General features: G+C 40.7%; 1 protein-coding gene across 1 annotated transcript; it reads left to right on the top strand.

The window, feature by feature from the left end:
* The first annotated feature begins 2,995 nt into the window (after positions 1 to 2,995).
* Positions 2,996 to 11,624, top strand: LOC124798616 (ejaculatory bulb-specific protein 3-like). The gene is made up of 2 exons (XM_047262092.1): positions 2,996 to 3,235; positions 11,383 to 11,624. Exons 1-2 carry the CDS (start codon positions 3,040 to 3,042, stop codon positions 11,571 to 11,573), a joined length of 387 nt encoding a protein of 128 aa, XP_047118048.1. The 5' UTR covers positions 2,996 to 3,039; the 3' UTR covers positions 11,574 to 11,624.
* Positions 11,625 to 13,444: the final 1,820 nt, after the last annotated feature.

Here is a 13,444-nt window from a genome sequence, read left to right as displayed (position 1 = left end):
TTCAATTGTAAACTCATACAACCTCGCAGTAAATGAGTGACTGCAATAGGAGAGTGAGTGCAATTCGGAAAAAGTAGGATGTGTTATATGAATTTACAGTGGAATAAAATAACAGTATCGTACAAAAGAGTCACAGATTTCAACCTCCACATTATTTATAAAAATATTTTGGAAGGGACAGAATCATAGAAGAGTGTGTGAGAGTATATGGGGCAGGCGTCTTACCCCCACAGTCAGAACTTATTAGCGCATGTACCTTAGGAATAAGTTTGCCACCATATCTGGCTACTTATTAATGTCCGATGCCTAATTATTCTAACCAGCCAGACTACAGCAAGTATTAATTACCTATAGTCATCGATAAAAACAAATAAACAGTATGCGGCATTCAAGCAATAACTATAGTTAATAACATTAACAACACTGATAACGGGATTGACAGTAACAGCAAACATTCGGAATATCAATAATATTTAATGCGGTACCCTTTTCGGGATAAAGGGGAGGGGGTGGGGGTTTGGGAAGTGGTTATCAGTCTTCTGTCAGGTTTGATGCGGCCTATAACAATTTCCTCTACTGAAGCAATTTCTTCAGTTATTTACAATGTGGTGACAAAAATTATGGGATACCTCGTAGTATCGTGTCGGACCTCCATTCTCCCGGTGCAGTGCAGCAATTCCACGTGGTATGATCGCAAGAAGTTGTTGTTAAGTCCCCTGCAGAAATATTGAAAAAAGCTGCCTTTACAGCCCTCCATAATTGCGAAATGTGCAGCATTTCGTGCACGAACTGAACTCTCGATTCTGTCCCATAACTGTTGGATAGGATTCACGTCGAGCGATTTGGGCGGCCACATCATTCACTCGAACTGTCCAGAATGTCCTTCACACCAAACAAAAACAACTGTGGCCTGGTGACATGGCGCAATGTTATCCATAAACATTCCAGTTATCTTGGTCCAGTCAACTGGACTGTATTGTTGACCCGGAAGGTAAAATATACAAGGTGGTTCAGCTGCCCCTACCTATGTGTTTTATGCAACCCACATCGGCTTCAAACGTTTTCATATTCTATCGTTTCCTGCGCACAGACTACTAGTCCTACAGAAAAAAATAAGCAGGACATTTTTGTAGGAAATTTCATGTAGTTAAATTTTGTACTGTGTTACGTTTTCCCTGTATGCGACAGTTTTCGAGTTATTCAAGAAAAACGCGTTAAGGTCACTATTTTTACGTTTTTCTTGAATGAATCGAAGTCTACAGCCTCTACCCGAAACTTATTCCGGTACAAAATTTAACTACGTCATCCCTAGGACGCCCAAGCCTTTTTTTTAGAACTTGGATGCCTAAGGAGGGAGGGGGGGGGGTTTCGGCGAGCACACAGGTATTAAATAAGTTTACTGACGAAAAATTACAGCTTTCAAAATGGTTTATGTATTTTTACTAAGGCATCGGTTTATAAATGTTGTTAAGTGTTACAAATATTGGATTAAGTGAATAAAAAATTGACATATTACAATACAAAATACAGATGTGTTCATATACAGTAGACTACTCTGAGTCCTCAACTTCAAGGCAAGAGACACACTCACAATTTTTTCTGAATGTGTGTTACACACATGTTTATGACACTGTCCACAATACTGTTTTGGTTTACTTAGATTGTTGGACTTCTGCTTCTTTGTTTTAGCTTTTCTTATACAAACATGGCACCGACCTTTCCCTACTGGAGGCTGACGTGCTTCTGTTGTCACTTCTTTGATCTTCTTTTGCAGAATAGTCTCCATTGATTGAAATATTTGGTTAGATAACCCTCTTGCATTGGCACTTCTTTCTTCTACCTTCAATTTTACTAGTTCCATCCCAGCTTGCAGAAGATAAAGTTTCCGTTTGTTGTGTTTCTTTTCATTCTATGTCGGATGAATATGGTGGTTGCATTGATAGCACAAATGTCGATGAGAGAGTAAAATACAGATAAAGGCCATACATACGCGCCATTTGATGAGTGGTGGAATTATAATATGCATTTATCTCGGTTTTATTCTTCTCTCCTCCAACAGTGCCTTTATCTTGGTGCATTGTTGACAACATCAGTAAGTTCTTACATGGTTTCGTTTTTGCTGTGTAGGACACCAAAGTGACTGGAGGCCTACGTGTTGGGAACTGCACTAACTCACTGCAAGTTTACAAGATAAATGACAGATGATTGACATCAACAATCACTTCCTCTGAAAGTAAACCGATTGTTGTGAATATTAAGAATACCAACCAACAAGAAACTAGCTTGCATTGTTGTGGAGATGAGAAATACGAAATCCTACTAAGGGAAATTCTCTATAGCATGGAAGCCTAAGGGTGGGGGGGGGGGGGGGTTGGATCCATTATAAGTTTATTTATTTTTTCTCTCAAAGCCGGAATTTTCTATAAAATATATCGACGCTAACGTTTCATAAAATAGCCAACAAACAATAACTCAAAGGGAATATGTAGTATGAAAGTTAATTGGGCAAAAGCAGGGGACATACAAGGCTCAACGAACACCCCCCCCCCCCCCCCCCCCTTAGGCGCCCTAAGGTTAAATTTCGTACAAGAAGATCCTGTTAATCTTTCTGTAGGACTAATAGTTTGCATGTAGTGAGCGAGAGAATATCTGTGTACCGTATTTGTTCGAGTAACAGCTCTGTTTGCAGGAAAACGTAATTACTGTCGCAACCTTTTTCGGACCCCATGTCATTTTCAAATGATCAGTTAGTTGTTACAACAGCAGTCAGTTGTAGGCCAATGAGAGCTTAGGACGAACTAATAAACTGTCCAATGTGCAGAGTACGAAATTTTGCGGCAAGAAATGACATAAAAGGTGGCAGTTTCGATTCCAGAGAACCGAAAAAAAAACAAAAAAAAAAAAAACACGGTGTTTGTTACGCAATGCGTTACCCTTGAAGGTGAAAAGAAACGTGCGCGGGCCCAGTGGGAGGAGGTCCTCCTATATATGCGTGCCGCAGCCGCCTCACAGCATTCGCAGTGGACGCCCGCCGCAGCCATGAAGGCCGCCCTGCTGCTCGTTTCGGCGCTCGCCGTCGTCGCATTGGCCGCCGCCGAAGAGAGGTACACCACCAAGTACGATAACGTCAACCTGGACGAGATCCTCGCCAACGATCGCCTGCTCAGTAATTACGTCAAGTGTCTGCTCGAGGATGGAGACGCCAGCTGCACCGCTGATGGCAAGGAGCTGAAGAGTAAGTGTAACAGCAGGCTACTCGCGGCTGTTGCTCCACGTCAAGTATCTGTGCTCTGTAAAAATCCATATGTCGCTAACCAATGAAGAAGCAGCCTCCGCTGACCTTCCTTCAAATAGTGAAAGTCCATCCTTCTTGCAGACTTCGAACAGCGGCTGACAATATAAGTAATGAAATGGAACACCACAGCCATATTTTCTGTTTGTTATTCAGACGAGTAGTATACAGGCAGCATTTGCGTCATCTTCAGGGCCTACAGTTAGCCAAATAAGTACTTCGACTCCTCGCCTCACATATCATAGGACCCATTAATAACTAGGTTCCGTGTGCAGTTATTCATCATGAGTCTATAGTCCGAACGTGCAGTCACCATTGCGAGCACAGGGGTATAATATGCTTACAAAGATCCTTTCTGCGTCTATGTGGTCACAGTAAGGATTTGATTATATGTTCGGAATATACACTAATGATGAATAGCGGCCAACCTCCCCTATTTATTGTATGAGCCGTATGGTACATGAACCAGTGACTGTAAATACTAATTTGGTTAATAGTAGGACCTAAAGTTGATGCAAATTCTGCGTTGAAACTAGTCGCCCGAATAATAAATAGTTTGAAAATACTACTGTGGTGTTCCATTTCCGTCCCTTCCTACAAGTACGATGTCGACAATGAGTTAGATATGAAGAAGCTTATTATTTTCTGTTACGCGTCACGCGCTGTCTTCCATGTCGTCTGACATCTCTTCTTGAATGTTCCTTCCTCTCTCCCTGCCGCCAACAAAAGTACATGCATGTGGGAATCGAGCAGTTGTGCATCCTTGCACGTATTTTTAGTAGTGTGCTATACTTGCGTATTGTAAATCCAGTTGGTTTCATTAGCAGTTCCGTTTCTTACTTTGTCTGCTATCGACCAACCTATGTACTTTGTATCTTCCTTAAAGCTTTTTCAGTAGGCTCTTAACTTTTGCTTCATTAAGAGACTATAACGTTATAAATTTTTCAATGTTCTCTTCTGGACGGTACGTTACATCCTATCGAATATGGCTACTTTTAATCTAGACCTTTCTTACTGTCTGTGAATGCAATGCATTTTAGTCTGAATTCTGTTGGCAGTCAGTCACGTGAATTTTCGTTGAAAGCCTCTCTCGATCCTAAACAGCGTAAACAAATACACATTTCTTTGTTTAGAGCTGATAATCAGCGTTTGTAGTGGTTTGATTACCACAACGTACCGAGAACATATCTTGTCGACTCTTGCATAGTTTATGAATATAAGATGTGCTCTTCATAATCGCTTCAGGTTCTCAGTTGTCAATTCACGAAACGAACGCAGATTTTGCGCTATGCAAGAAATAGTCTTACTATAAGAAACAGTCTCATTACAAATCAAATATAGCGTAACTTCTACAAATGGGTTGTCATTGTTGAGGGTTCAGAGAGGAGGATTTTTTATACTAAAAAAAATCTATCAGCTGCACAAATTTTCAGATAGTGGTACTTATTTCTGTCTAATACGCTCTAGTAAGGAAAAAAATTGTAGTGAACTGTTACAGGAGTCGTTGTAGGGAGTATCTTTGGGAGCTGTGGAAATGTATGGCTCCAACTTGAGGACGCCTCTGCGCACTTTGTCGGGAACAGATGAATGGTATGTTCCACAATAACGGACAGGTTAGCAGGGCGGTAAACGGGGCACCCAGTCTCACGCATACCGTTTCTTTGTCTGGAAATGATGCGTGGACAAGAGCCGTCTGGTGTATGAGGCGACATTACATACTGCTGGGTGTACTGTTGGCTACCCCTCTTTGTGGATACGCTGCACGTTATTTATCTAACTTGTAGCTATAAAAGGGAGTCAACAAGTTTCCGTTTGAGAGTGCGGCTGCAGCGTATATGCAACCCTGCGTGACACCAAGGTGGGCATATAAAAAACGTTCAAATGTGTGTGAAATCTTATGGGACTTAACTGGTAAGGTCATCAGTCCCTAAGCTTACACACTACTTAACGTAAATTATCCTAAGGACAAACACACACCCCCATGCCCCAGGGAGGACTCGAACCTCCGCAGGGACCAGCCGCACAGGTGGGCATATAAGCACTGACATGTAGACAAGGGGTTAGTGTGCCCTTCAAATGGAAATTTTTTGATCGCCGATTATATTCCATGCACATCTGCACATTGCTTACTAATTACACACACACACACACACACACACACACACACGCACGCACGCACACACACACACACACACACACACACACACGCACACACACACACACACACACACACACGCGCGCGCGCACTGAGAGAGAAAGAGAGAGAGAGAGAGAAACACACACTCTACATACAGGGGGAGCCACTAACTATTGCCACCAAGAATAACTCCGAAAATACGATAGGAGCTGAAAAGTTTATGGGACACAAATAGCATAGGACAACAGGGGCCATAATATGACGTTAGTTTCTTGTTGCTAACTGGGGTCGCTTCAGAGATATGAAGGTCAACTTCGTTTTTTTTTAAGGGATGCTATAGTTTGGTACTTATTTTCTGATAGCGCCTATCGAGACGAATCCAATGATGTGTAACAGTAAGGCCTTCGATCGTCAACGAAAGTCACAAAGGTGGCACGAACGTCCATTTACAGAAGATGTTCGAAGTGATGACCATTGGTATCAATGCAGTGCTGCGATCTTCTTATTACAGATTGAGTGGTATTCCTTATCACTTCGGCACTTATTGAAGCACATGTTCTGACAATTCTCTCTCGCTTATATTCAGGCGTAGTTGGAAAGTCTTTATAAACAATGTCCTTTAAGAATCCCCACAAGAAAAAATCCAGAGGCGTCAAATCTGGCGAACGAGCCGGCCACTACACATCTCCTCCGCGACCAATCGAACGATATGGGAATTTTCTCTGAAACTTATTTCTAGCCATCAGCGAAAAACGTGCCGGACACCCATCGTGTTGAGACCACATTCTGTTCCTTGCTTCTAAAGGTATTTCTTCCAGTAACAGACCTAATGTTTCTTGCAGGAATGTGGTGTACCTCTTAACATTAAGATTTCCTTCGATAAAATAGGGGCCTATAAGTCTGTCCCCCAGAATCCCACACCATACATTCACCGACCATGGTTATTGGCGTGCAACTTGCCACAGTCAACATGGACTTTTAGATGACCAATAACGCATATTATGCAAATTAACATTTCCGTGGTTCATGAATGTATCCTCTTCAGTAAATAAAATCAAATTAATAAAGGCGGCCGTTGTGGACGAGCGGTTTTAGGCGCTTCAGTCTGTAACCGCGCGACCGCAACAGTCGCAGGTTCTAATGCGGCCTCGGGCGTGGATGTGTGTGGTGTCATTAGGTTGCTTAGGTTTAAGTAGTTCTCAGTTCTAGGGGACTGATGACCTCAGATGTTAAACCATTTGAACTATTTGAACCAAATTAATAAATGTTTCATCCCTCTGAATTTGAAGTTGAGCCAATCGGCAGAATTCAATGCGGCACATACAATACGTACCAGTTAATTCTTGGTGGAGACTGTTATGGTGAGGGTGATATTTATGGCTATGCAGAACACGAACAACACTACTGTGGCTCATGCCAGATTCCCTTGCGATTTTACGCGAACTAAAACAAGGATCTCGAGCCACAGTGGCAAGAGTACCAATTTACGTTTCCTCGTTAGTAACTGTCCTTTTCCAGGTATGTTTGCGATGCACGGTGAGTATGTTGAGGATATCTTTCAGCGTATAAGTTTCTAACTCTTACTGAATTTCTTTGTCATTCTTCGTAATTGAGAAGCATATCGACTTGTTCTTCGAAGGAATACATCATTCACGTTCGCTTGATTCGGGGATACTAGTCTTACCGTTCCTATTAGTGTTGTGTTGCGAAACCGTCGAATGGTGTTTACATGTCAATGGCATGTTAGATGGATACGCCATATTCGGCGAACGTTTACTATTTGCACGATATACGAGAGAGAATTGTCAGAGCATGTGCTTCGATCAGTGCTGAAGTGATAAGGAATACCACTCAATCCATAATAAGAAGATTGTAGCACTGCATTGATACCAATGGTCATAACTTCGAACACCTTCTCTAAATGGTAGTTCATGCCACCTTTGTGACCTTACTGTAACACATCACTGGATTCGTCTCGATAGCCGCTATCAGAAAATAAGTACCAAACTATGGCATCCATTAAAAAAAAAAAAAAGAAGTTGAGTTTCATATCTCTCACGCGACCCCACCTAGCAACAAAAAATCAACGTCATATTATGGAGCCAGTTTCCCCTCGCAACATTTGTCCCACAAACTTCTCAGCTACTATCAGACTTTCGGAGTTATTCTAGGTGGCAATAGGTTTTTCATATTAGGTGTATTGCGCTGCCACTTACTGCCAGGTACTCCTTATCAGCGACTTCAGTAGTCATTAGACATCGTGAGAGGGCAGAATGGGGCGCTCCGCGGAACTCACGGACTTCGAAAGTGGTCACGTGATTGGGTGTCACTTGTGTCATACGTCTGTACGCGAGATTTCCGCACTCCTTATCATTCCTTAGTCCACTGTTTCCGATGTGATAGTGAAGTGGAAACCTGAAGGGACACGTACAGCACAAAAGCGTACAGGCCGACCTCGTCTGCTGACTGACACAGACCGCCGACAGTTAAAGACGGTCGTAATGTGTAATAGGCAGACATCTATCCAGACCATCACACAGCAATTCCAAACTGCATCAGAATCCACTGCAAGTACTTTGACAGTTAGGCGGGAGCTGAGAAAACTTGGATTTCATGGTCAAGCGGCTGCTCATAAGCCACACATCACGCCAGTAAATGCTTGTTGTAAGGAGCGTAAAACATTGGACGATTGAACAGTGGAAAAACGTTATGTGGAGTGACGAATCATGGTACACAATGTGACGATCCAATGGCAGACGAATGGCCTGTGAACCTCATCTGCCAGTGTGTAGTGCCAACAGTAAAATTTGGAGGCGGTGGTGTTATGCTGTGGTCGTGTTTTTCATGGAGGTGGCTTGCAACCCTTGTTGTTTTGCGTGCCACTATCACACCACAGGCTTACATTGATGTTTTAAGTTCCTTCTTGCTTTCCACGGTTGAAGAGCATTTCGGGGATGGCGATTGCATCTTTCAACACGATCGAGCACCTTTTCATAATGCACGGCCTGTCGCGGAGTGGTTACACGACAATAACATCCCTGTAATGGACTGGCCTGCACAGAGTCTTGACCTGAGTCCTATAGAACACCTTTGGGATGTTCTGCAACGCTGACTTGGTGCCAGGCCTCACCGACCGACATCGATACCTCTCCAGTGTAATACTCCGTGAAAAATGGGCTGCATTCCCCAAGAAACCTTCCAGCAGCTGATTGAACATATGCCTGCGAGAGTGGAAGCTGTTATCAAGGCTAAGGGTGGGCTAACACCTTACTGAATTCCAGCATTACCGATGGAGGGCGCCACGAACTTGTAAGTCATTTTCAGCCAGGTGTCCAGATACCTCTTAATGCGTACGGGTGATTGACACGAATATAATGAAGGTGTGCAGCCAGAAAATACAATGTCACTAACATCACAGCAGACTGAAAACGTTTTATTACAATTGTCTTCAAAACTTTTATTCATGATCATCCTGTACAAAGTAAATGCATGCAGTGAGGAAAGTGCTAAAGAAACATACGATTTTCATATTGTATACTAGTAAAAGACGATTGACATATCAATATAATGGTAACGTAATCATGTTGAATTTTCGTGTTTTTACGTTTTAATATTAAATGACAACTCCTTAGCAGTTACAGACGGTGAAAAATTTTAATACTGTAACATGATGATAGCATCACCAATGGAACGAAAATTCTTTCTGAAAATGTGTGCTCTCGCTTCAATTATCTGGAAACTTGTATATGACGTTTTAAAATTAATTGGAGTACACAATAGCTTAGGATAAACCAGTGTCACCAAAATTTTAGTAACTAGAATCCTGTTGCCTAACCATCAATATTTAGCGCTGATAAATTAATGGAAATTTAGAATGGTAGCCTTTCCACTTAATCTATTAAAATGCACAAAAGCAAGAATGTCTGTAAAGAAAATAAAGAATCCGTTAGTACCAAACTACAAAATGGCTAGTGTTTGTAAATTATTTGATATAATCGCAATATAAATTAATATTTGAATGAATGAAGAAGTGAAGTCGGTAGTAAGAATTGGGAACTTAAGACTGATTTGTTGAGAGGACTTTGAACCACCTAGAAAACTCTAGTGCAGCTGTTTGTAATGTTACAATAATATATGAAATTTTTATTTTATAGTCCTGACAAAATACGTCGAACAAAGTCATGGAAGAGTTATTCGGAGTACGAGATTTAGGTAAGGATGTATGGAAAGTTGACAATACTCACTATTAAATAAAATCAGAAAACGGATAACCGTAGATGGCACGACAAATCTGTTGCATTCATCATATATATCACATACAAGAAGAATAGAAACTAGGGTACATATAGATGCATACAGGTATTAATTTTTCCCTCCCCTATACGAGAATGGAACATGACAGACAGTGCGTAAAGTGAAAGTACAGTGTACTGAGTTATGGGGGTCAAAGCCTGAGGGTAGGCTACGCCTTCAACAGCAACCTGAGTTCATACGCTGATGCCACTATGCGTAATGGTCACTACGGTGTCTTTCTGATGAGCACAGACGCATTAGTTACCATTTAACCTCGTAACGTATCCGCTTGTGGTATGTAAATTTTCTTTTGAAGGATTGGTATAACGATAGTAACTAGCACCTGCAAATTCGACGCTCTACTCTGTGTCCCTCTCTTTCTGTGCGTGTGCGCGTGTGTGTTCGTTTGTTCGTGTATGTGTTTTTACGTATCTTGATTTAGGCTATCTATTGTTTCCATAAATTTGTTTCCCATAGAATCGGCAAAGGATATATCTGCAAGCAAGGCATAGGATAGTAAGACACATTTCTTCAGTATGAAGGAATACGTTCTTTGGTACTATATACAACAAATAATTGACGACGTTGGATGTCAGTGCTATAGTGAGCTGAAGAGATCACTGCAAGAGGGTAAAATATTGTGCTCCTCAATAAGCCACATGACTGATGATAAAAGGGTAGTTTCCCCAAAAATTTTATATTTTAGGCAATTTCTTGGACGATGTAGAAGATAAGGAATGGTCGATTCACTTTACTTCAGGAGCTGAGTAAGCTTTTCAAAAGCTCATTCATAATATCAAAAAAGAAAATATATGTTCCATTTTAAATAGTGTACAACAGTCTTCAAAGAAATGATCATATTAGTCATACACATGGGGTAGGGTACGATTAGTGAAAAGCCATTACTCCGTGGCTAGTTCTAAGCTGTCTCCTCTACAGCTCTCTATAAAAAGTTTTAGTGCTATCGTGCATGTAAACTTATGTAAATTATTTTAGCTTCGTCTTCCTCTATAGAATAAACTCAGGTGACAAGGAAGAGATATAGTAGATGGTAAGGGAACTTTTACGAATTTCTTTACTTTGTATAGGAATAATGACTACTTTTGTCTAAGACCCAAATTTGTAAGTACCACATTCTATAAGATAGAGAATAATTACAACAGCCACTAAATTTTCATAACTTTTTTTGGAAATACACCAAATTCTTCTCAGAGCCTACAATAAACATCGACCAATGAACATGATGTCTAGCTAACAGATTCTCCTCTACAAACCCATCTGTCACTAAATTGTGTTTGGATGGTCTCGAACAATGTTACTGTAAATGATTAGATTGAGTCATGAAGATTAACTACCCTTTGGTGAACTACATGGGAATATGACTATAGTTCAGGAGTCACTAACTTCTAGAAAATAAGACCCCTAAATGTCTAACCAAACAATCCCTGCCTATGATTTCCTATAGAAAATTAATATCTCTTGATGTATTCTCTTATATCCAGAAGTTCTCAAAATTATATCTTTAGCACACAATATTCCTTGTGTTGTACGACGTTTGTTTAGTATTTACATGTGATTTTTGTTAGTGAATTCATCATTTTATTTCGAATAAGTGAAGTAAATATTAGTTCAACTTCAGAGGTGGTTTTCTTAATTGCAGAAGTCCTTCCTGACGCTTTGAAGGACGAATGTTCCAAATGCAACGACAGGCAGAAGGAGGGCTCGAGAAAAGTTCTGAAACATCTCATCAACCACAAGCAAGAGACGTGGCAAAAGCTGAAGGCCAAGTATGACCCCGAAGGGAAGTTCTCCAAAAAATACGAGGATAAGGAGAAGGAACTTCATGCGTAAACGCTGTAACGCAACCTACGTTTTCTAATAAAAATTTGTTTTGTTACTCTACAATCTATTTTACTGTGGCTGAACCAATTTAAGATGCATCAAAGTGTATTCAAATACACATGGATCCTTGTTTTCCCCTTCCTCTGACATATGTCCATAGTGAAAGGCAATTATGCACAACCCTCAATGAATTTTGTGGATGTATGTAAACAGTTACGTGTTAATGCTACAAAAACAACAAATTTTAGCTCTTAGAGGTAGTAACTTTCATTATTATGGAATCAAGGAAATGTTTCTTGTCGTATTCTTCAAATACTTAGAACTAAAAACAAACGCCAAGAGCAAGAGGTTGTCGGTATTAAATAACATGTTTCATCTTTATAGAAGGGCTAGGTCTTCCATAAAACATATATTAGGTTGGTGCACAAGTTCGTAGCGTTTTTATTTTGCATGATGGTGTTCCGGTTGTTATCGGTTTATACATAGATTGTCATTTTTTATTTGTAGTTCATTGTTGCGATTTGAATTTGCATATTGTAATTTTGTGATTTGGAGATACTGAATTGAGCTGTGGACGCTAGAAAATGGAGTGCCAACTAGAGAAATCGGAACATTTTCGACATATTCTTCTATTTGACTTCTATAGATGTGTGCCGGCAGCGGAGACAACCATAAACACTTAAGCCGTGCATGGGGATAATGACACTGGACAGAGCACGGCAGGAAAATGATTTCCTCGTTTTAATGAGATTCGTTTTGAAATTAGTGACTCTCCACGTTCAGGGTTTGATGAAGATCATTTAAACGCATTAATCCACAATAATCTACGCCACTGTACTGGAGAACTGGCAAATGTGATGAAATATGATCATTCCACTATCGTGCGACATTTGCATCCAATAGAGAAGGTTCAGAAATCGGGTGTATTGGTACCGTATGCTCTAAACCAAAATCACAAAAATCAGCGGGTGGACCACATGTGTGCATCTCTGCTTGCTCGTCGTCAACCGGCTAGTGAACAACACCGACACTTCCCATCCTGTATCGTTGCTGATGACAAGAAATGGTGTCTTTATGCCAACATAACGGAAAGAAAGGAATGGCTGAGCCCTAACAGTGGAGCAACTTCCAGTCGAAAGACATAACAAAGAAGATGTTATGCATGTGTTGGAACAGCGACCGTGTGGTCTACGTACTATGAATTGCTTCCCCCATATGGAACCGTCACTGCTGACAGTTATTGTTAAGAACCGAGATGTCTTGCTTGCACAGTCGAAGAACAGCGACCTGGAACACTACGTGAAGTTATGTTATTCCACGGTAACGCCCGATCACATTCTGCTAGATTGACAAAAAAAAAAAACGTTATGCGGGAGGTAGGTCTGGATGCCATTCGGCACCAACTTTGTTCAGCTGATCTTGTACTCTCAGATTTTCACCTTTTCCGCCATCTATCGAGAAAGCTCCAACGAAGCCTTTCTGGATGAAAATGCACTCCTAACATGGCACGAGGAATTCTTCGACACTAAACCACGTGATTTCTACAGTCACGAAATCGAAAATTTATTCCAGCTTTGGCATACCGTTGTGAAGGAGAATATATTATTGATGACTAAAGTCTCAGTTATGTGTATCTCCTGTTGTGTTTATTACGCGTATGAAAAAATCCTACGAACTTAATACAACGCAAAATGCAGTAAACGAGGAACGTAGAAGTATATTGAATTGTGTGCATGATAAATACGACGGGACCACCCCAATTTCTGTCATATACTAATGACTTTATTCTGCAATCTCAGAATTAAAGAAAACGGTAGGATTATCTTTAGGTTAAAGTTGAATTAACAATCTTTTTTATTTTTGAAACCTTTTATCTTAGT

Source organism: Schistocerca piceifrons, chromosome 5, assembly GCF_021461385.2.
Source record: "Schistocerca piceifrons isolate TAMUIC-IGC-003096 chromosome 5, iqSchPice1.1, whole genome shotgun sequence".
NCBI classification, from domain to species: domain Eukaryota; kingdom Metazoa; phylum Arthropoda; class Insecta; order Orthoptera; family Acrididae; genus Schistocerca; species Schistocerca piceifrons.
Note: the sequence above shows the minus strand (reverse complement) of the source record. Positions and strands in the feature narration are given on the sequence as shown.

What these genes read in the sequence shown, in the direction of transcription:
- LOC124798616 (XM_047262092.1), top strand. Translation starts at nt 3,040, where the DNA reads ATGAAGGCCGCCCTGCTGCTCGTTTCGGCGCTCGCCGTCGTCGCATTG. An exon ending in TGATGGCAAGGAGCTGAAGA is followed by an intron (nt 3,236 to 11,382) that starts GTAAGTGTAACA and finishes TCTTAATTGCAG; the next exon opens with AAGTCCTTCCTGACGCTTTG.